Source organism: Neovison vison, chromosome 12, assembly GCF_020171115.1.
Source record: "Neovison vison isolate M4711 chromosome 12, ASM_NN_V1, whole genome shotgun sequence".
Classification (NCBI taxonomy): Eukaryota; Metazoa; Chordata; class Mammalia; order Carnivora; family Mustelidae; genus Neogale; species Neogale vison.
This window is the reverse complement of record NC_058102.1, coordinates 16,739,182-16,762,556: the sequence shown is the minus strand read 5'-3', so window position 1 is coordinate 16,762,556 and position 23,375 is coordinate 16,739,182. Positions and strand designations below refer to the sequence as shown.

At 44.8% G+C, this 23,375-nt stretch overlaps 1 protein-coding gene across 4 annotated transcripts in view; it reads right to left on the bottom strand.

Moving 5' to 3' along the window:
- APPL2 (adaptor protein, phosphotyrosine interacting with PH domain and leucine zipper 2) overlaps positions 1–17,108 on the bottom strand; it is a 50,757-nt gene extending 33,649 nt beyond the window's left edge. For 3 of the 4 annotated variants that reach the window (XM_044226488.1, XM_044226489.1, XM_044226492.1), the window contains exons 1-2: positions 16,945–17,107; positions 10,303–10,401 (exon numbers count right to left, since the gene is read on the bottom strand). In XM_044226488.1, coding sequence (XP_044082423.1) covers positions 10,303–10,401; positions 16,945–16,998 — 153 coding nt within the window. In that variant the 5' untranslated portion in view covers positions 16,999–17,107. Of the gene's footprint in view, positions 1–10,302; positions 10,402–16,944 lie in introns of all 4 variants that reach the window. The other variant, XM_044226490.1, reaches the window with a different exon arrangement.
- Positions 17,109–23,375: the final 6,267 nt, after the last annotated feature.

The window sequence follows — 23,375 nt, the reverse complement described above, 5'->3', positions numbered from 1 at the left end:
GTGTTGATGAGTGAGTGAGCAAACAAGGTCAGAGGACTCATCGAAATTCCCGGTTTAATATAACACTTGGAATCAGAGGTCAGGGGAAAATACCTCTAACCCCACAAGGTAACATCACAATGGGGGGGGGGGCAGGTACAATAAAATACCAAGAAAGGACACGCATAAAACATCTGCCAAGAAACTGTGCCTGTCCATCATCTCCAGCAGTGCCGTTTGGAAGGTCAGACAGAGGGCACGGGCACAAGGGTCTTGGCCCACTCACTGGGCCGATCGCCTGTTGTGTCAGAAAATCCCTTGCTCCTCTTCTCAGAGTTAGTGACGGGAGGGTTTAAGGTGGATTTGCTCAAGCTACTTTGGCATCTGCCTGGGGGCAGCGCCATGTGGACTGGGATTTGCAGACCTACAGACCTACCCTAACAGTAGCAGCTAACACGAAGAGCATTTAATCCACGACAGATGCCACACCAAGTGTATTCCATGCATTATCTCATTTAGTTCTGACAGCCCTGTAGGTTAGGTTCTGATTTTACAGATGAAGTAACTGTGGCACAGAGAGGTTAAGAAACTTGCTGAAGGTCACACAGCCAGTTCGCAGCAGCGTTGGGATGTGAGCCCACGTCTGTTCCATTCTAAGATACACTACCCTCCAGGATCCCAAGTCTTGCTAGGAGCTGAGGCCACCTATGCTTTAGCCTAAAGTTGACAAACTTTTCCTCGAAGGGCCTGGACAGACATTACTTTTGGACATCGTCTCTCACAACTACTCACTCTGCTGCTGAACATGAAACAGCCATCACAAGACAGAAATGAATGAGTGTGCCTTCCTTGTTTAAACATTATTTACAAAAAGAGGAAGCCAGCCCAAGCGTGTAAATTGCTGATCCTGCTTTAGACACTAAATGTCTCTAGAGACCCACCCTCAGGATGCTCTCCATTAAGCTACAATATTTCAAATTCAAGGAACATATTCTATTTTTTCAAAGATTTTATTTATTTATTTGAGAGAGAGAAAACACAAGCAGGGGGTTGGGGTGGGCATAGGCAGAGGGAGAAGCAGGCTCCAGCTGAGTAAGCAGCATGATGTGGGGCTCAGTCCCAGGACCCCGGGATCGTGACCTGAGCCAAAGGCAGACACTTAACCGACTGAGCCACTGAGGTGCCCCTGTTTTCTACTCTTTTAGGTCATTCTTTATCTTAGCTAAACCTAAAATATTGCTGCCCTATATCTCTATCCTATGGCAACTGGTTAACAGGCATGATACCTACCATGCATGCCTTTAAACTAAGCAAGAAACACCACTGAATTCTTCTTGACCACTTAGGGGCAAATGAATTCTTCTTGACCACTTAGGGGCAAATATCCCAAATGGAATGGGAAAAAACCTGTCAGAGCACTGCCTGGGTTGGACTGCACCCTGGCTCCCAGGGGGGTGCACCTGGGCTCCCTGCCCAAAGCAAAGAAGGGGGCCCAACATTCACCGCTGCTTTCCGCAACTACTGCGTACAGCTGGACTCTGCCAGATCTCACCCAGAAATTTCACCCTTGTGAAAATCCTGTGCCTTTTTCAGATGTGTTTGATTTCAGGCTGCACGATTCAGCTCCGCCAGTGTGATCTCACTGGGAACAAACGACAGGTCCGAAACGACCTGTCACCTGCCCTGAAAAGAAGTGAACTTCTGGGCGGAGCACATGCCGTGAAAAAAATCTTTTGAACTAAACCAACTTTAATCTTACTCATACTTAATCTATTGTACACAGAGGTTTTATGAAACGCTTTGCCAACATCAGCCAATTACCCCACACCCCGTGAGGTCGGCCCACACGATTATCTCTGCGGCAAGGCTTGCAGCCCTGGAGCTGGGGTGCAGAGTAAGAAATACCAGTAACACAGACACCCGCAAACGTGCAGTGAGTCTTTTCTAGGTACTTGATGGAGCTGTTAAGTGCTTGTCCTATATTATCACATTTAATCCTTTCAATGCTCCTACAGGTGAGGACTATCGCCATCCTCATTTTACAGACGAGGAGACAAAGACTCAGAAAGGGCAGTAACTTTCTAAAATCACAACCAATATCAGCAAGGCAAAGACCCAACGCAGATCTGCTGGACCTAAAATCTACACACGGCGTTTCTAACACCACGCTACTTCCAATCTAAAGGGCAAACGTGTTATCTGGCTGGCACTCAGTGGGCATGTCTTGCGGGGCCCAGGGACAGGAACATAAATCCCGTACTTTCAGTTAGCTGTGGTTCAACGACAGAAGTGGCCTAAAATGCCGACTCTAAATGGAGTTCCGCGAGTAAGATCTTCTGTGACATTCTGGAACCACTCTGGCTATTAAAGACGCTATTCAATGTCTCCTAAGAATCCTTAAAAAAGACCACTTCAGGAAGCGTTCGCTGACAGCATCTCCTGTATCCCACAGCCCCTCCGTGGCTCCTGCCAAGGCAGCAACTTCAGTGGTCAGCAAACCCGAAAGAAAAGCCAAGGTTTTAGCAGGACTGTTTATCTCGGGGTGGCACAGAGAGCCCACGACACTGTCACTGTCACCCCAAACCACCCAAACGCCCCTGCTGGCGGCACATCCATGCCGGATGGCTACAGTGAGGCTGGGAGCAGGGGCAGAGGAAACCCTGGGTGGGGGGGTCAAGTTCACCAAGCGCTTGCTTCCATCCCAGCAACGTCACCTGAAGCCCGTCGTGGAAAGTCTTAGTCACCATGTGCTTACCACAAAGCCGGGGTCCGGGAGCCCACAGGCTGGGTCGCGCACAGGAGTAGCGAGGGGCGTGAGGAACGGAGGCAGGAAGCTGTGCTGGGGGCAGGCGGTGAGGGGTGCCTACTGGGGACGGGGGCGTTACCCGGGAGGCAACGGGGAAGCCCTGAGCAACGTGGGCAGGAGAGTGACAAGGCCTGACAGGAGCAGAGGAAAGCTCTCCAGAGTGGCTGTGCTGGAGAGGCGCGCTGCAGGGGCCAGGGCGGGAGGGTGGCGAGACCACCGAAGGGGCGGTGGAGACCTGTGACGAATTTCTGAGGCAAAAACAGCAGCATGCAGTGCGTGAGCGAGGAGGAAAAATCAAGGAAAACCGACCTCCGGACGCAGAGGACCCGAGGGGATTCGGGGGCGACGACAAAGCACACAGCGGGGCTGTGCTGGCGTTCAGCTGAAGATGTCCCCAACTCGGTCCTTCACCCCACACCTGCGACACCTACAGCTCTAACACTCAGAGGGGCCAGGCCTGGTGCGGGCACTGGAGGCAGAGAGTCCACTCTCTGGCATCTCCCGGCCCAGAGGGACAGGGAAACCGCACTCCTGCGTCGGAAGTGCTGGGAGCGACAAGTGTACATGCATCCGGGCACACAGGCGTCCTTCGGCTGGGGAGGGAGGGGAGGAAGGAAGGAAAGGTGCCAGAGACACCTCGGAGGTGAGGTCTTAACACCGGGAAGGTGATTTGTCAAGGGAAGGGTTTGATGGGGATTGCTGGCAGCAGGAACGGCAGAGCACAATCTCAAGACATGGGGAGGACCTGGCACATTCTGGAACAGCCAAACAAGAGGGTAGAGGATCAGGCTGATACTCAGTTCATGAAGAGCTTGCGTACCTTGCTGAGGAGTTCAAACTCAACTGCACAGGGAGCCAGGGAAGCATGTGAAGACAGAGAGGGAGGGAGGTTTGGACGGAGGAGGCACTGAAAGGGGAAGACACCTCCTGAAGGTAGGACGATGGATGGATCGGGGGACTGCTGGATCGGGTTAGACTTAGCACTCACTCCCCACAGCACCAAGAGGAAAATGTCTTGAATAAAGACCCAGGGACAAGGGCTAGAAACAGATTTTGAAACCGCCAGACTTGCTCAAGGGATCTGAACCCTAGAAGCAAAAAACGAAGCAGAGGATTCTAGTGCAGTTTTAGAGAACACCTAGACTTAAAAGGGGCAGGCAGCAACAGGGTGCCAAGAAAGGAGAAAGATCTAGAAGGATGGGCAGAGAACTAGGAGGAGACCGGAAGGGACCTTGTCACAGGAACCCAAGCAAGACCGCTTCAAGGGGGGTGCCATTAAAGGATCAGGTGCTGGCCCAGGGCGCGAGGTGGATAGGCTATGACTCAGGAACTAAACTGCCACCCTGTGAAATGGAGGAGGGACGCCAGACTGAGGTGGCCTGAGGAGCAGGCATCAAATACCCAGTGAGGAAGTGAAGAGAGCCAGGACAGACTGCTCCGTCAACAAAGTCAGGATCAGAGGACCAAGCTTCTACTGAACCCAAATAACAGTCCCAGTACAATGTGCTATCTTAACTATTGTTATTATAAGACTTAGAAGATGATTAACACCCAGAGCCCTTCGTGCAGGAACTGATTCTTGCCTTTCACAGGTAAACTCTATTAACCTTTGCAACAATCAGTGAGGCGGCCATGATTACGGTCTCTGTTACCTGACAAGGTAATTCGGGCAAACAAGTGACCCTCCCAACACCACACAGCAAATGGCCAAAGCCAGCACTGGAACTCAGATCTGTGAGCTCAAGGCCACACACTTAAGCCCTGTACCTAAGCAAGTAAGCCTTGCCCAGAATCATCTTCCATACTAATCTGAACACCACCAACGCCATGTGAATAAAAGCTGTAGGTCCTGTAGCACACAGAACAAGAGCAGGAATCCCAGTCTCTGAAGCAGTTTCTAGAAACCACTCAGGTTCTCTGCTCCCTCACTGAAGCTACTTTCATATTTCTCCTCAGTCCCTGTCATATCAACCTCAATTTGGCTGGTTTTTAGGGCTACTGAAATGCACTGACTAAAACAATTATGCATTAAAACTAATTCGACAAGGAAAGTCACTCTGGGATACAAAAAGGAACTGGCTCCCCCCTCACATACAGTGGGTCCCCGCTTCCCTGGGGGACACATTCTTAGAACCCCAGTGGATGCCCAACATCACAGCTAGTGCGGAATTCTACATATACTGTTTTTTCCTACACATACATACCTATGATAAAATTTAATTTATAAATTAGGCACAGTGAGAGATTCACAATAACCAAATGGAAAAATTACAATAATACAGTTGACCCTTGAATGACATGGGTTTGAAGGTCAACTTACATGCCAAGTTTTTTCAGTAAATACATACAGAGCTGTAAATGTATTCCTCCTTGTGATTTTCTTAATAACACGTTTTCTCCAGCTTACTTTATGGTAAGAAGTACAGAATATGGTATGTACAACACCCAAAATATGTGTTAATCAACTGTATGTTATTGGAAGGCTTCTGGTCAACAGTAGGCCATTACTAGCTAAGCTTTGCGGGGAGTTAAAAGTTGTATGAGGATTTTCAGCTGTGCGGGGGTCAGCACCCCAACCCCTCCATTGTTCAAGGGCAACTGTAACTATAATAAAAGCTACGTGAATGTGGTCTCGGTCTCAAATATCTCATTGTGCTGTACTCACCCCTCTTCTTGTGATGATGTGAGACCATAAGATGCCCACGTGGTGAGATGAAGTGAGGGGAACGGCACAGCTCTAGGCTACTACTGACCTTCTGCAGATACAGCGGAAGGAGGAGCACTTGCTTCTGGACCACAGGTGGTTGTGGGTAACGGGAACGTCGGAAAGTGAGCCCACAGTTAAAGGCGGAACTGTTGTGCTACACAGCTGTTTGGCTGTCTAATAGTGGGGATTGTTCTAGAGGGACAAGAACAACCTTGGAAAGCTCAGCCTCTGCTGCCACTTCTGGAGGCCAGTATGTCAAAAGAGTAGAGCGTACTGGTTCAGGGTGAGAGTGAAGGTCTTGGAGTCAAAGACCTGAGTGCAAATTCTAGTTCTGTCACTATGGTATTAGGCAAAATACATCACCTGAGTCTTAGTTTACTGATCCGCAAACATGTGCTATGGTAGTACCTCTCCTTACTTGTGAAAGCTAAATGAGATTCTACAAAGGAGATGCCAAGCTTGTGTGTGGTATGTTTCTGTGCCCAGTAAATGGAGACTATTATTTCTGTTATTACAGTAAGTAGTTCTGACCCTATCTGCTTTCCAAATCCTCCCCCGGCCCTATTATAAGCTCCCACTCCTGGAAGCCCACTGCTCCCATTTTGTTTCCCAATAGGTGCATTAGCTTGTGTAGCCTGAGATCTCTACACAGAGGCCCCCTAAACAATGCAGGGGTTAGGCGGCAAGCCCTGCCTTGTGCAGCCCAAAATCTGTACATAACTTTGAACTGCCCCCGAACTTAATAGCATACTGTTGACCAGAAGCCTTACTAATAACATCAATAGTCAACACAAATCTGTATATTATATGTATCATATACTTTATTCTTACAATAAAGTAAGCCAGAGAACAGAAAATGTTATTATGAAAATCTTAAGAGAGGGGTCCCTGCATGGCTCTGCTGGCTCAGCATCCCACTCTTGGTTTTGGTTCGGGTCACGTGATCAAGCCCCTTTGGGCTCTGCGTAGCGGGGAGTCTGCTTGGAATCTTGTCCTTCTGCCCCTCCCCAAACTTGTGCGCATGCACACTGTCTCTAAATCTTTACAAAAAAGAAGAAAGAAAAAAGAAAGAAAATCTTAAGAGAAAATACATTTACAGTACCGTATTTATAAAAAAAATCCACATATAAATGGACCTGTGCCGTTCAAAGTCATGTTGTTCAAGTGTCAACTGTGTATCAACATTTCTTAAGAAGAAAAATTTTTTCTTATAATACCAAATTTCTGTGTATGTTCTCTTCAAAATATTTTACTCCTATCACCTCCTACAACTTGAAAAGATACTATTCCCACCTCCAGTTTGGGCTTTTAGTTTTTAGGATGTGTAGTTCTGTATTCCAGAAGGTTGAAGAACAGTTGTAGAGATAGAACTATGGGTGAGTAAGTCTGCTTTGCTGAAGGAAAATGAAAGAGGCTTAACAATGGTTCTCACCTCAAAAGAATCCATCCAAAATTTACTTAAAGAAAAAAAAAATTCTATCCAGACTGAAGGCACTGACTACAGAAGTTCATTATGTGTTGGAGGAGACAGATTCCAAAAATTGCTGGGTTTCGCTAAAATTGCTGGGGACATTTCACTGGTCCGTTTTCTCATCACAATACTCACAAGGAGATTACTAAGTAAACTTCATTGTAAGATCCTAATAAATCCATTCTTTAAATATTAAAAAATTTTTAACCTCTCCAAGAAAGAAACAAAATTATGGCAGATGTTTTGATTATTTATGGGATTCTGTAAAATCTATGAAATGCAAAATCTGAGATTTAACTGAATATAGACAAAGATGCGTCTATTCAGACACTAAGGAGATTTTAACCTTATCTAGCCAATCATCCTCAAAACAGCATATCTTTTTATGTAACCCATCTCTGCTGTTAGTCCATGAGAAATGTGTACTGCCTCCGTCGTTCAAGTGACCCCTAACAAGGTACTCAGTTCCCATGGCCTGCAAAGGCACATGTGACAGTCAAAAGACCAGATGTAACTTCTGGGACCGCCGTAAAATGTGAAAAACAACTCATGGACTGTAGCTTCATTCTAGCATATACGTGAAATAAAATTTAAAATTTCCCCCAAATCAGCTACAATCAGCAAAACTGCTCACAGAACTTTCCTCTAGTTTTCCTCACTCTTCCTCTTTCATAAACTGAGGTTCAATGGTTTTCGCCCTATCAGAATACAGAAATTTACCATGTGGTCTGATTCAAAGTGAATCATTTATCACTTACCAGCAGTATATACCTGATTTTTAAAATACATTAATGCAAAAACATCTTGCTAAGTGCCTGTGTTTTTAAAAACGAGATTATAAAGCCCTACTAATTTAATTCAACAGGTCTAGGTGCAAAATATTCAAGGAATAATGTTAAATAAGCCAAGAAATAACTTAGAGGGAAAAAGCTGAGTGAAAACACTGGTGAAGTATTACTATACATATGTATACACACACCTATAAATACATGTATATAAACAAATTCATCAAAGAGGAGTCAAAGAAGTTGTTTTTTTTTTTTTTAATTACAAAGAAACAAAAGAAGACATCTAAGCCTTCACATAAACCTGAAGACCAACTGACCCCGACCCAGCCCATCTGGATGCCGCTGGTCCCTGCTCGAATCTGTAGCTGAGTCTGGCAGCCTAAGCAGCCCTTCGCGCCAGCCTCTGCTGCAGGAAATGCCGAGGCAGGAGGAAGGGTTTCTGGCCAGTAAAGAACCCATGTGATGATCATGTGGTGTGAATTTAAAAAGTCGGTTTACAGACTCTTGGAATGCACGACCCACTTAATTTTGGCAAAATGTAGTTTTCTGGCTCAAAAGAAAAAAAAAGCGTAAGAACGCATCTGGACATCTCCAAGCAAATGATTCTGACAGACATGGAGAGGCAGAACAGAAACTTTTGAGAGTGACAGAGACACTGTCCCTTAAGTCTTGGGTTTCCTAAACCTTAAGCGGGAGACAAATCATTTAATGACAATATTCAAATCACTGAACAGCAAGTAAGTTCCAGTCCAAGTCCAGTGAAAAAAATTTTTATTTTCTTAAATTTTGAATATGTAGGGAATATAAAAAATGCAATATAAATAGGGTTTTAAAAAAAATCAACATAATATGTCCCCAGTTTCTGAATGTCTTACCAAAACAATATCACACATGAGCACATTTGTTTGGGTTTTAACACCAGTCCCAATGAAGTTCCACTTGTATAACACATTAGAGATTGAGATTTCAAATCTGTATCTCCAGCCTGATTTTCAGATCTGAACCTTTAACAAGCTCTTTCTCCACTTTGATGTCCCGTGGACACCTCGCAATTAGCCTTTCAAGAAAGAATTATGATTGGCATCCCTGCCACCACACACACACACACACACACACAGACACACACACACAACAGACACACCCTCCATCTCTTCCTATGTGCTCCTGACTCTCCACCCATCATTCAACTCAAAGACCTGGACATCATTCCAGACTCATCTTTCACACATCTGACCCCTTCAGGTCCAATCAGTCACAATCTGCCTCCTGAACATCTCTGAAATTCATCCACTTCTTTCCATTTCTACTGCCACTTTCCTAGTTCAAGCTACTCCAGGTTTAGTAGCTGAGAGTTTGGGCTTCTCATTCCAGCTGACTTGCTCTGACATATAGTAATGGGGTGGACTTGGACAAGTCACTTGTCATTGGAATCCTTAAGTCTCCTAACCCATAAAATGTGCATGGTGCCACCAATGCCCACCTCACAGAGTTTCTGGGAAATTTAAATGAAAAAATCCACGTAAAAGCCCTGAAATCGTGTCCAGAAGCTATGCAATATTCAGTTGATCTCGACTGTCACAATCCTCCTCCCTTTGGGTGCTGAGCACAATTTCTCTAGGTTAGGCAACCTCTTCTCTTAGCGGTACTAACACTCCTAGATAAATGTTTTCTCTGTCTCCCCACCCAAACATAAGCACTCTAATGGGAAGGACTGAGTCTTCATCCCATAGACGATATGAATAAATGACTAATAAAACAATGATAACAATAAATGATCACATATGAATATTAAGAGTTATATGAGAAATGACACACATAATTATTAGTATTTATTATATACTGAATGTGGTATTTCCTTAGAGATCGTCATTGAGAGAAAGAAACATTGACACACACAGATTTAAGTCAGCAAGGAATCAATAATCAAAAGCATCAGCCACCATAATATTTTGATGTACAACATAATGAATTTTAAGTAACTTATTCCCTTAGAATGTTAACATACACAGGCACTTCTCGATCATAAAAAAAAAAAAAAAATCACTTTTGCTACTCAGCAATTTATTTTCCATTCTTTTGCAAGTCGGGGATATTTGTTCCTCAAAACAAAGAAGCCACCCGATAGTTTCAGAAGTGTGACTCAAGCCCTCTCAGAGGAAGCATGTGGAAAACCCTCTCTACCCTCCCGCACTGACATCTAAGATTCCCATTTACGAGAAAGACAAAAAGCATGTCTCAGGATACTGACCCCTGCTCATTCACAAATGTTCCCTTCTGGGGCTGAATTTTTTTAAGAATTAAAACCAGTGACGTGGTCCTTCTCTACTGGTTTTACTAGCTACAGGAAAATGACCCATTTTCTTTAGCAGAGAAAACAGATTGTCCTCAGTTTTTTAAGGTGAACGGAAGTGAGGGAATCGATTCTGATTTTACTTACAAATTTTCAGTGGCATTGTTCTGACCCCAATTCCTCTGTCCCTTGAGACAAGTTCAAGGTGAGGGCAGGGGGCTCCTACTCCCCTCCTCCCCGGGAGAGGGCAGGGCCGGCTACCTGGGCTCCATAGACGCGCTGCATTGCCTGGAGAAGCTGGTTGGTGTAATCCGTTAGGGTGCCAGCATCTTCTTCAAACACGCTCAGTAAAGAGCGAGTCTACGAGGAAAGAAGAAAAGTCCATTTATTCCTAAGTGGAAAAGTTACAGAGGAGGTAGAAACACACACGCGCGCGCGCACACACACTCCTCTCTAAAATAGGGAAGGGGGATGCCTATTCTCTGGCTTTATTCTTTTACTGATAACACTAGGGAGGGTTGATTTCTGGAGCTTTAATTTAGAACTACATTCCTCATCCTTCAGACTACAATGCAGGGGTAAACTGAATATAATTTGAACGTTGGGGCCAGAGAAGGAAAGCCAATTTTTAAAGAGTAAGACTTGAGGGCTATTATCTGCTTCAATTTAGCACCTACCTAAGCACCAGGAGAGTCCATCCAATTGGGGAAAAAAAAAAAAAAAAAAAAAAAAGTTAAAAAGGCAGCCTCTCCTTCTGGCCCATAAACTGAACACGATGCCAGATCTGTGTGTCTACCTGGGCTGTGGATGCCCAGCAGTGCATCACCCCAACAGCTAACCACCGGTCTGGTTTTCTGCAAACTTGGACATCTTGCAGGAATGCGTCACTCTTTCCTCTTAAGATACTACAGTCAATTTCCACACCTTTCGTCATCTTTTATTCAACTAATTTTAAACTCGTGGCCAGGAAATTTTGTATACCCTGGGTCCACCAGCAGTGGATCTGGGCACAAAACTGAAATTGCAACTTAACAAGAATGCTAGCTCCGTCCCTTCAGGAAGGCTAACTACTCAGTGCCCCAGAGCAGCAGAGCAAGGTCATTAGAGGGAAGGTGTTTCCTGTTGCTCTTGTGCACAGAGCTGGACACGTGGAACACTGAAGAAATATTTACATGGGAGATGGTGTCTAAGTAAGTATCGAGGTGTCACGTAAGTGACCATATCTACTCAAGGGACTTTACTTAATGTGTTCAGCACAGTGGGAAATTAAAATATTATGTCGGTGATAATGGAGCCTCTAAAAATAACCCATTAGGCATAGAATGGATAGTAAATTATAGAAATGCTTTTAATAAGATAATATCAAAGCACTTTACAGAGAACAATCTATTAAGGCTCATTATCTCCCTGCATATGCATTTCAATTCCTTCTTTCTTTTTCTAACCTCAGGTCAGAGAGCAGAGATGGACTTCAAAGCACCCTCAATCACCTGGGGGTTTGGATCATTCCGTCTCCCCCTGGATTTTGTCTCCCAAACTCCAGTGTACTTTGCAGCAGGACACACTTGTCCTGGCTTCGCTGAGGCCTTCAAGGCTAAAAATACCTTCTGTGAGACCAGGGTCCTCTCTTCACTATCAATCCTTATCAACAGAGGGACCAGATGCAATGAATATGGAAAACGTAAGACAGGTTTTCAAGAGCTCTCAACCACAGCAAAATATCAGCACTCATACAGTATGTCATTCGTGTGCCAGAGCGGAGTTCTTCAAACCTTCTAAAATTAAAGACAATGGTACGAAACACGTTACCAAACAGTATTTGTCTTTAGTATGCATATACACTCCAATTTTTTTCTGTTCTATTCTGTTCCCTTCCACTTGTAAACAAAAATGAGTGTGACCCACCGGTTCTCATAATGGATGCATGGATGTCAACCAGTACGTGGGAAACATCGGTTCCAAACTCTTCGTTCTATCTTTTTAAAACAGACTTTTTATTTGGGGGGAGAAAAAAGATTGTATCCATTCCCAGATGCACACATCTCTGTCTTCATCCAGTATCTGTCAAAACAACGTGCTGGGAACTGGGATTCAGAGGTGCTACAGGAGCTTAGAGCCTGCCGCACCTCTCAAAGCATCTGGGATCCCCATGGGACCATATCAGTCCTGAGTCCAAATTCAAGCTCTAACACTGATGTACTACTGAAAAAACAAACACACACAAAGTCCCTCCCAGTGTGTGATGTACAGTGGTAGCAGATGAAACTAATTATGAAAATAATGAATTCTGATTCCTTATTATACGCTGGACACTAAGGGCTTTACATGTATGATCTCATTTTTTCTGAGAGCAGAGCTTCCTGAAGATACAGAGAGAGCACATATGGACGGGGTGTCTCGGAGACTCAGAAAGGAAAGGAGCATGAATCTCTGTGTGATTTCACTTTAACACCACAGCAATACTTATCTGTACAGTTATCTATAAATGTTATCTAATAGGCAGGGACCTTTTGTCTCTTTGTATTCATGGTGTCAGTGCTGGAAGAGCTCACGTCTTTATGATTCTGGTATCTTCCTTTGCTATAACTAACATGTCTAGGAAAATGAGAAGGAAAGAATGATACAACTGGATTGAGATCTCATTTTTCTAACTACTACTGATCTCCATTTAGTCAAGTCCTATTAATTGTTTTTAGAACTCTCAGGAATAAAGTAAGATGGAAAATGAGAAGAGGAAAAGAGAAGGCTTATGTAAAGGTCTTCCAAGAAAGAGAAAAGAAAATGAACCCTCCCTTTTACTCTGTACCTCCTATGAGACACTGTGCTGAGCACTAAATATTTACTTCATTTAATCCTTCCAACAACTTTATGAGGTAGATACATGGATATTTAACCCTATGTTACAGATAATAAAACTGAGGCTCATCAAGGTCAAGAAAGTTGCTCAAGCTCCCACGGCTGGGAAGCAGCAGGGCTGGGATGTCAATCTCAGTCTGATGGGCACCAACGGCCACGCTTCCTCCCCTGCAGGAGGCTGCACCTGTCACCCAACTGGCCGAGCTGTATCAGTGGGCATGCGCTGTGGTCCCCAGCCCAAGTCCTGCCTGGAGCCGGCTTCCCTTTGGTCATCCTGTCACGCTCTTGCCTATTAACTGCCAAATCTTTATCACCAGTATTTCATTTGCTCACACTCTGGACATATTTACCATGACCACCCACCGACATGAGCACTGGCAGGAAAAATCCAGTCTTTCTAAGTAGGCCAGGATCACGACTGAAATAAACCTACCCAGCTATCTTAGGCACTGTTTTTGATACCTATGTTATCAGCTCCATATATGCTTGAATTTATATCTGAAGCAACAGGAATGTTCTATATCTGGAATGTAAGGAATGAGACCAAGGACCAGCTGAAGGTACACCAGACATCAAAGATTCTACTTAAAAATCCGAAAGACCCTGCTGCCTATCACTTGTAGGTAACAGCGATCATTTATGGAGTTGTTATGACATGAAAGACATGGGCAAGTGCCAGTGCCACCAGACCTCCTCTTCCACATACAAGCTCAAAGCTATAAACCATGCAATATAATAAAGTGAAGACATTTTATACACATTATTCATTCTTCATAAGAATCCCATTAAGTAACTATTTTTATTCTAATTGTACACATGTTGAAACTCAAGCTCAGAGAGGTCGAGTAACTTGCCTAAGGCAACAATGTCAGAATTAGGATTTCAGCTCCATCCTTTTCCTACTACCCTATACCTTTCAGAGGATGCCTGGCCAGAAAAACCAAACACACTAGGGCTACAGCCTCAGCTCCACATCGTCCCTCCATCTTAAAGAAACGGGGTGTTCCCTAATAAAATCGTCCTAGACAATTTTTATTCTCCAGAATAGCATCTGACCATATAATGGCACAATTTAAGTAACTCTGATTATAAAATATACATATTATCCTCCACAAGACCTAACCCCAGGTTGTTCTGAGGCACCTTGTTTGAGTAAAGAAAGCCCGGTTTGGTCAAGGAGGGCTGTTCCCAGTCGGACCACTCGCTGCATGATCTCAGAACTAAGTCTTTCATTTCTCTGGGCTTCAGTTATGCCAACTGCAAAGGAAACACACACACACAGAGATCAAGAAAACAGTCAGCAATACCGCTTTTGTCTTCACCTTATCTCAAAAGCGGACTACTTACACAAAAGCCACTGAGCCCCTGAAGAAGTCGGCGCGGCAGCTGCTCAATGCCGTGTTTGTGTTCCTACCACAGCCCATTCACACGGCCCTGGCACTGCTTTCCTTATCTGTCTCCCGGGACAGACTGTGCCCCGTGGAGGGCAGGCACTCCTCCTACCTTGTCACAATATTCCCAGCATCTAGCGGCGCCTGGCAAGGAGCAGAGGCCCGCGAATGGCAACGGAGACCAGTCAGTAACTTCGTCCCCAAAACATTCTGCCTCTCACATATCAGAAATGTGTAACCAGAAATGGTATGTGTACGCACACACCAGTCTTCCATACACTGTGCAGTGCTAAAAAAGGACAAAATGAATAGATGTGTCTAAGGGCGGGCAACTGCTATTCAGCTCTTCTTGGGTCACTGAGTTCAGTTACAAAAGCGTTTGTGTTCACTTACTGAATCATGTGCAGGTTGCTGCAGCAACCCTCATAACTTCTCTTCAAAAAACCAGAAGAAACAAACAATAGATGGTTTCTTAGGATCTTTTCCTTTCAGTGAAACACTGTAGGTCACTGATGATAGAAATGCCAGGTGCCAGGTAGCGCGTGAACAACACAAGCTAGCCTGCCTGGGTTCCAATCCTGGCTCTGCCATTGCCATTGGGCAAATTATTTGACTTCTCTGCCCCTTGGTAATTTTCATAGGAGACCTACTTCAGAAGACTGTTGGAAATATAAAGTGAATTATTATAGGTAAAGGATTTAGAATAATGTCTGGTGCAGAAAATGTACATGTGATATGGGTGATTGCTATTGTTTTTATTCTCTACACATGAAAGGAATCAGATTTGCTTTCCTCCAGTTCCAAATCCATGGGTTTCTGCAACAATAAGGCTGCTTTAGGGACACACTCCATATAAGACTGCTAAATAAATATATTCTGATGATTATCAAAGACCTTGAAAGTTGGCTTCCACTGCACCAACCTCATGAAGAATCCTGGTCGGGTGACACCTAAGTCCCCAGAGCAGTAACAATTCCCTACATTAAGAGGAACATTACATGGGAACGCCAGTGCCACCAGACCTCCTCTTCCACATACAAGCTCAAAGCTATAAACCATGCAATATAATTTTAAGCTTCTAAAGCCCCTTAAAGATCAACCGCTCCACGTGCCTCATTCTGCAGATGAGAAAACTGAGCCAGCGACAGGGTGCGGATAAGTGACTTGCCTCAGTCACATGATAAGTCAGTGGCAGAGCAAGAATTAGGATCCAGTTTTCCCAACTTGTTTGCCAGTCCTCCCTCTGCTTCCTCCCAGCTGAGCAAACCCTGTAAACCACTCAGAAATGGTGCATATTCACTCATGTGACAGTCAGAAATGCAGAATGTGACTTCTCAGTGAGGGAAACATAGGAGAATCAGTTAGTGCAACCTCTCTGACCCGGCTCAGCCATCATCGTGATCAGTTAGGAAAGCAATATAGCTTTGCACTTCCAGACGAGAAAGCAAACGGAAATCCCTGTTCCAAACGGTATCCTTAGAAATTCTAGATTATTATCTTCATATCTCACATGATGTGTGAGGACGGGCAAAATGACTCCTCCAATGGGCTTCAGTCCCATTAAAATGCCACAGGTCTAGAGCTTTCAAAGGGGTCTTTGAAAAGTCAATCAGAGCAGCAGATGCCAATTTTAAAAAAAAAGTCACAGCTTGCTCAAGTTTCTTAACTTGCCTACCTAAGGAAGATCACAAAGAAAGGGACACAAGGCAACCAAGCACACTGCCGTTTGACTGCTGATTCTGAACCGGCAAGATGCAGAGTCCATCAAGAGATCATCCCCCAGAGTGTAATGTTCTAAGAAGAAAAAGGATAGGAAACGAAAAGCGAAGGAAAACGGGTTAATCTTACTCGAATTTTTGAGGAGTTGAGACACCCGAGGGGGATAAAAAGACCGATTCAAATAAACTCAGGAAGATGCAGAACCCGGAGAGTAGATACGAAGCCCGGGCAACGCTAATGCGGAGCAAAAAAGTTCCTTGAAGAAAAGGGCACTGAATTATGAGCTCCCGTCACTCTGCACTCATCTGTTCTATTTACACAGCAGCTTTCATCTGCAGAGCTCCAAGGACTTAACTTCATCTCGAGCGTGCTAATGAAGTCCCCCCCCCCGTGCGACAAGTGGGGCAGGTGTTGTAATTTTCGCTTGACAAAATGGGAAAACCGTGCCCAAGGGTACCGCTGGGAAAGAGAGCTGGGCTCTCTGCCTCCCATCTTGGCCCTAACCCCGCCAGGACCCATCGCATCAGCAGCGGCAGCAGTAGTAATAACTAAGATAGACTTCTTCTGTACCAGACGTAGCCGCTACCAACTTTACAGGCGTTCCCTTATTTAATTCTGACAACTCTGTGAGGCGGGGACAATTATTATCCCTGTGTTCCAGATGACAAAACTGCAGCACAGAAAAGCTATTTGTCTGAGGAGCTCAGCGAAGCTGGGGAGCCCGACTTTAGGCCGGGCAGCGTCCGTTTCAGCTCACTCTGGGAAAGGGGTCACCACACAAACACTCTGGCCGCGGGGGGCTTTCTCGGGTTCTCCAGCCCCGCCTGAGGGGTGCCCCTTCCCGGCCCCTGCGCGCACCCGGCCTCCACCCCGGGGCTCGAGGGGCCTCCCCGGCCTCCAGACCCCCGGGCGGGGGGACCGGAGCGGCGGGAGGTACCTGGGGGCTGTCCTGCAACGCCTCCTCCAGCAAGAGCTTGTCCACGGCGGGCATGGTGGCGCGGGGCCGGGCAGAAGGACGGAGGGCGGGAGGCGCGACCGCCGAGGGTGCTTCGGGCTGAAGCGACGAGGCGAACGCTCTGTGCCCGCCGCAGCCCCGAGCGCGCCCACGGCTGGCCAGTGACCGCCTCCCCCGCAGCCTCCCGCCCGCCGGCCCTCCTCCCAGCCCAGCCCTCCGCGGAACCGGATCAACAGGAAGTGTGGCGAGCTCGCGCAGCCCGGCCACCGGAAGTGTGGCGGCCCCGCTGCCGCCGCCCAGCGCCGCCCCTCGCCTCGGGGATATCCACAGAGCATCTAAGCTGACCCGCGGGCTCAGTACGCGCGGGAGGGTTCGAGGTCTGCGGTTAGGCAGCTGGGTGCTCCACGCTGGTCGAGGCCCCGAACGGGGAACGATAAGGTTTTATCTACTTGGCGCCTACCCAGAAGACTTTAGAATCGAAGGGGATGGGAATAACAGATTTTGCCCCTGGGTTTCGCGCCACTGCTTTAACGGAGGGAAGAGCCTACACACCACTCGTCCCAGATAAATCCCAGTGCCCCCGTGACATCTCTGAGCGCACCTACTTCTAGAAACAATCATCTGTGTTACTCAGAGGTAGCCATTGTGGAAATCAGAGCTATAGGATGGCAGGCTTCCTGGGCACTTGGAGACTCCAAGGCCATCATTCCCAGTTGGCCGTAGCCAGCACCAACCTTTCCTGAACCGTTGTATGACCTCCATGGGGAAATGATTTGGCATCCTTTTCCCCTGCCATATTCTTTCTTCTTGGGTAGAATCATGCCTACACAATGTTTCTTCCTTTTCCTGTGTTTCCTCTTTCATGAGTACTGTTCAGTTAATCTCACTTCATAAACTCCCCCAACTCTCCTCACTGAAATCCTCCTCCAAAGGTCAGACTTAAGCTCTTTCTTTCCCCTCTCTGGCCCCAGAGATCACCACCCACTCTGAACAGTAGATCCTTGATTAATACCCAAGGTGGCTTACCAGGTAGTGCTTTTTCTTTCTCTGTGTAGATCTAACTCAATATCAATACTCAAATACTCAATACTCAAAATCTTAATACTGAGATGTGGTAACAAATACTTGTTTGCTGTTTATGACACACAACCCTTCTCCAATTAAGAGAAGTTCCCCCCCATCCTTCTAGCCAATGGGAAACAGTTATTAATTGCCTGCCAGACAAACAATAAAGATCCTGGTGGTGATAAGAATAGTGTAAGATTGTACCAAGGGGAAAAATGCATACATTTTAATATGAAAATAGATGTTAAAAAAGACACAGTGCCCTCCATGATCCTTGAAAGAGCTCAGAAGTCTTCTTGGAAATCACCACAACATTTTTCATGTGCCACCTTATCTCCTAATTAAACTTACTTTTCCTCAAACACCTGTATTCAAAATTAAGTGTTCTTACACAATGCCATTACTTTTCTACATTCTATTGCTACATTATGGGTAAACAGCCTCAGTGGGATTTCTTGGCAATGAAGTATCATTTATAACATTGTTTCTTTGGGAGAATGCTTCCCAAATCCAAAACAACTGAGTTACAAAACCAACTCTGGGAATACAACACATTTGCAAATTGTTAATTTATGCCCTTCATTAGTTCATCTAATCATTTAATTAAATATGGACTTCTCAGTATTAAGTTCTCTGCCTCCCACATATTTTACTGTCTTTACTATGCCTCTCATTTAAATTCTGAAGCCAAATATCCTCCTCTTCAACAGATAATCTGTGAAAAACTATGTAAGAGGAATTTTTATGCAAACATGAGAAAAATTTTAAATGTTTGATGTAAAATTGTCTGTTTCTATTAAACTACTGTGAAGGTGAATTTCAAACATCTACCCACTGTGTCTGAAATCCCTAGAGAGCTGTGAGGTTGGTGACAGGACAAACAAAGATGGACAATTTAGAGTTTCCACGTCCTCTGGGGAGAGCAAGAATGAACTCTACAGAGCTGAAACCTTTTACCCATTGAAGATGAATGGGGAAAAAGACACAGGTTGTTTCCATAGACACCTATCTATGTCTCCTGTATTAAGCAGGGCTTTTTCCATTGGAAAGACAGAAATTGAACTCCAATTGGTTGAAAGAAAACATAAAATTCTGGGAGAGACTGAGAAGTAAGGAGACTATATTGCTTTGGTTATTTACATGCTGAGGAGAATGCCCGGGAAGAGTGGGGGAAACTGAAGATATGAAAAGTGATATGACAATTGCAGGAGCATGGTCCCGAGTAGGAAAAAAAAGGAGTGAGATCCAAATCACATGTGATGGGGATAGAAACAGGGATAGTGTGTTCAGACTGATACGTGCGACAGTCGGTTGGTAGATTAAATGAGTAGGGTGAAGGAACTCTTTTCTGGTTGCTTTTATTTTCTCAGTAGAATAAGAAGCATGGGTATGATAAAGTCATCTTGGGGCATAAAAAGATGAGACATAAGTATCAATACCCCCATTTTACAGATACTACAACTGAGGCTCAAACAAATGACATGACAGAGCTGAGGTTCTAAAGGCCAGGATTCTGTCCACTATACCCCAAAAAGAAGGAAGCCTTCTTAGCGGGAAGCCTAAGGCTAGTTGGCCCCAGGATACCTCTCCCCTTCCCTCCCAGGTGTCCACACAGTGTCCTGATATACAGCAAATGCTTTTCAAATGGTTGTTGAATGAATGACTATTCCTGTTTTCTTCACCAAGACTCCCATGACCTCAGGCTTTCATTTGCTTTACCTTCCGACAACCAGTCTGTGGAAGCTAGGAGAGGAATCTGAAGAACTCCAAGGATGTTTGGAGTCCTTTAGGTCTTAGGGACTACCGTGGAAAACAATAAAAAAGGGGGGGGGGGAGAGGGGCACCTGGGTGGCTCATTCAGTTGCACGACCGATCTTGCTTTCGGCTCAGGTCATGATCTCAGGTCAGGTCATGTCAAGCTCCGTACTCAACAGAGTCTGCTTGAGATTCTCTCTCTCCCTCTCCCTCTGCCCCTCTTGCTTGTGTACACACACACACTCTCTCTCAAATAAAAAAAAAAATTTAAGGAGAAAGAAGAGGAAAGATCCTCATCGGTTCTGAGTATTATCTCATGGTGGGGATTGACCTTTGACTTTTGCTCAAGATACAAATCAGATCATGTCACTCTGCTATTTAAAACCCTTTGGTGATAGTATGAGCAATAATAATTATACCAAAAGGCACTTTATTGAGCTATTAGTGTGTGCCGTGTGCTATTACTTACCTGCATTATCTTCTGGGGCATCTCATCCAAATTCTCCTTGAGTATTTGCTGTTATAATCACCATTTTAAAGATGAAGAAACTGAGGTCTAGGAAGTTTAAGGAACCTGCCCACAGTACGTAATTTCAGAAGTGGGATTCAAACTCAGGCCATCTGTCTCCAGCATAAATCTCTGGAGGCCTCCTTCAACAGCTGTCTCCCAGCTGCAGGGGAGCCTGTGCCTACAGGGTCATATCTGTAGTCCTTAACAGGTACCTAGGCCCCTGCGTGACCTGGTTTCTGATTCCCATGCTGATTTCATCCCCTACCATGACCCTTGGCACAGATGTCAAGGGAAGATCATTGCAGTCCTTGAAAATAGAGTTTGGTATGCTTGTGTCTCTGCAAAGAGTGTTTCTCTCAACCTCAAATGCCCTTCCATTCATAAACCACTTAAGAAATACATCAGAAAGGATGAATATCCAACTTTTGTAGCAACATGGACAGGACTGGAAGAGATTATGCTGAGTGAAATAAGTCAAGCAGAGAGAGTCAATTATCATATGTTTCACTTATTTGTGGAGCATAACAAATAGCATGGAGGACAAGGGGCGTTAGAGAGGAGTAGGGAATTTGGGTAAATTGGAAGGGGAGGTGAACCATGAGAGACTATGGACTCTGAAAAACAATCTGAGGGGTTTGAAGTGGTGGGGGGGTGGGAGGTTGGGGTACCAGGTGGTGGGTATTATAGAGGGCACGGCTTGCATGGAGCACTGGGTGTGGTGAAAAAATAATGAATAATGTTTTTCTGAAAATAAATAAATTGAAAAAAAAAAAAGAAATACACCTTCCAAACTTCAGCTTCAATATAAGTTCTGTGTTCAGTAAAATTCAGTTCAATGCATGTTAATTAAGCATGTACTTGGTTCCAAAGGCCAAGCAAGATATTGGAGATTTCCTGTAAAAAAGACTTCCTGCCTTCAAGAGACCTTCAGTCTACTGATGGCAGGTAGTTTAAGATGTGACCTTCCTTTTGTCTTTTTTAAAGATTTATTATTTATTTGAGAGAGAGAGAGCAAGAACAGGGGGTAAGGAGAGAGAGAGAGAGAGAGAATCTCGAGCAGAGTCCCTGTTGAGCAGAGAGCCTGGCTCAGGGCTGGATCCCATAATCCCTGAGATCATGACCTGAGCCGAAATCAAGAGTTAGGCACCCAACTGACTGAGCCAGCCTGGCACCCCAAGAGATGAGCATTCTGATAGGTGAGGCACAGACTGCAAGGGAGCACATGGTAGGAGGCTAAGGTTGACATTTCTGGGAATCAAGAGGGAAGCGTGGACCAGAAAAGTGACCACTACGCATAGCCCATCTTTTCCTTGTAGCTTTGCCATGTCTGTGTTTGTGGCCCTTTCTGCTGTTAACTATAAGTCATTCTTGTGAGTAAAATAAATATTAGTAAGTTTAATATTAAGTTTAAAATATTAGTAAATTTATTTGTATAGTATGTTTTGTATAAATCTTTTGAGTAGTGTTCCAAGAAATAACAAATTTTCAGGGAAAAAAGTGGATCCTAGAATTCACAATTTGGACACAAGATACAGTGTAGGGGCATCTGGGTGGTTCAGTCAGTTAAGCATCGGACTCTTGGTCTCAGCTCAGGTCATGATCTCAGGTTCATGAGATCGAGCCCTGTGTTGGGCTCCCCATTGAGAAGGAAGTCTGTTTCTTTCCCTCCTCCTCTGCCCCTCCTCCCATTCAAGTTCTCTCTCTCTCTCTCTCTCTCTCCTTCTCTCAAATAAATACATCTTAAAAAAAAAAAAAAGACACAGTGTAGTGCTATTAGCAGTGTTAGAAGGGGCCAATGTTAATTATTCAAGTATCAGCCAATAACATTGACTGGTAGTTCTCCCCCAGTGTTTGGATATTGACTAGAAGTGATGGTTCTTTATTAATGCCACCAAACTTCATTTTTCCTATTTGTTAAATAATTTTAGATAACCATAATAAATCAATAAAGAGTACCTAATCTTGGAAGTATTTTAAGAATAGCTTATGATATCAGGTATCTCCGAAATTTCCCAAGAATTCCCGATTTCTGGAATTTGGAAACAGGAGTGGGGGGCTGTAGGCTAAACTGAGACTTTCTTGCTTTAGGCCAGTTCTCCCTGATTTCCTCCATCTGCCTACGAGACTTGGTACCCACCCTTACAAGCGCTTATGTTATCATCTTATTTATTAATGTGACTCAAATGTGAGACCCTAAACAACCAGGTTCATTTCCTACATCTTTATTTCTTTAGCTCCAAGCTCAGAACCTGGCTTTCAATTGGCTTTCAGGGAGAATTTGTACAGTGAGTGAGGGAATTCAGCTAGAGTTCGATTTGCCTATAACTAATTAGAAAAAAATTATCGTGTATAAAGCACAACTAAAGTTTATTTCTCTTCTGTATTTAAGTAGCCAAGAGGTGGTCAGTCCAGGCCTAGCATGGCCTTCCAGAGTGCCAGTCACAGATTTGTCCTATCATTGTCCTGGCTTCCCTTCACAAAGTCATTCCATGGCTCAGGACAGCTTCTGGTCCTCCTGTCACTAAGTCAGCTTTCCAAGTAGCAACTTGGAGAAGGCAGGAGAGGACGTGTTTCCACCAGAAACTGCACATACCACGTCTGCTTACATTCCATCGCATAAGCCAGGACTTAGTCATAAAATGGCCACACATAGCTACGAAAGGAAGCTGGAAAGTCCAGCTTTTCCCAGGCTCCGTTTGCACAACTAAAAACCAAGGGTTCTCCTCATAGTCTGCTGATGGAAATGTATCTGCAGAAAATAGGCAACTCCTCAAGATGGGAAACAAAGTTATCATATGACCCAGCAAGGCCCTCCAAGTGTCCACCCAAGAGATGGAAAACATCTGTCCACACCAAAACTTGAACAGGTATGTTCACAGTAGTACTCTTCATAACAGCCAAAAATGGGAAACAACCCGAATGTCTGTGAACTATAGATAGATAAACAAAATACTGTTTATGGTATCCTCATACAATGGAACATTATTTGTTTTAATATTTTATTTATTTGAGATAGAGAGCACGAGAGAGAGCAGGAGCAGGAGAGCAGAAGGCAAGGGAGAAGCAGATTCCCCACTGGGCC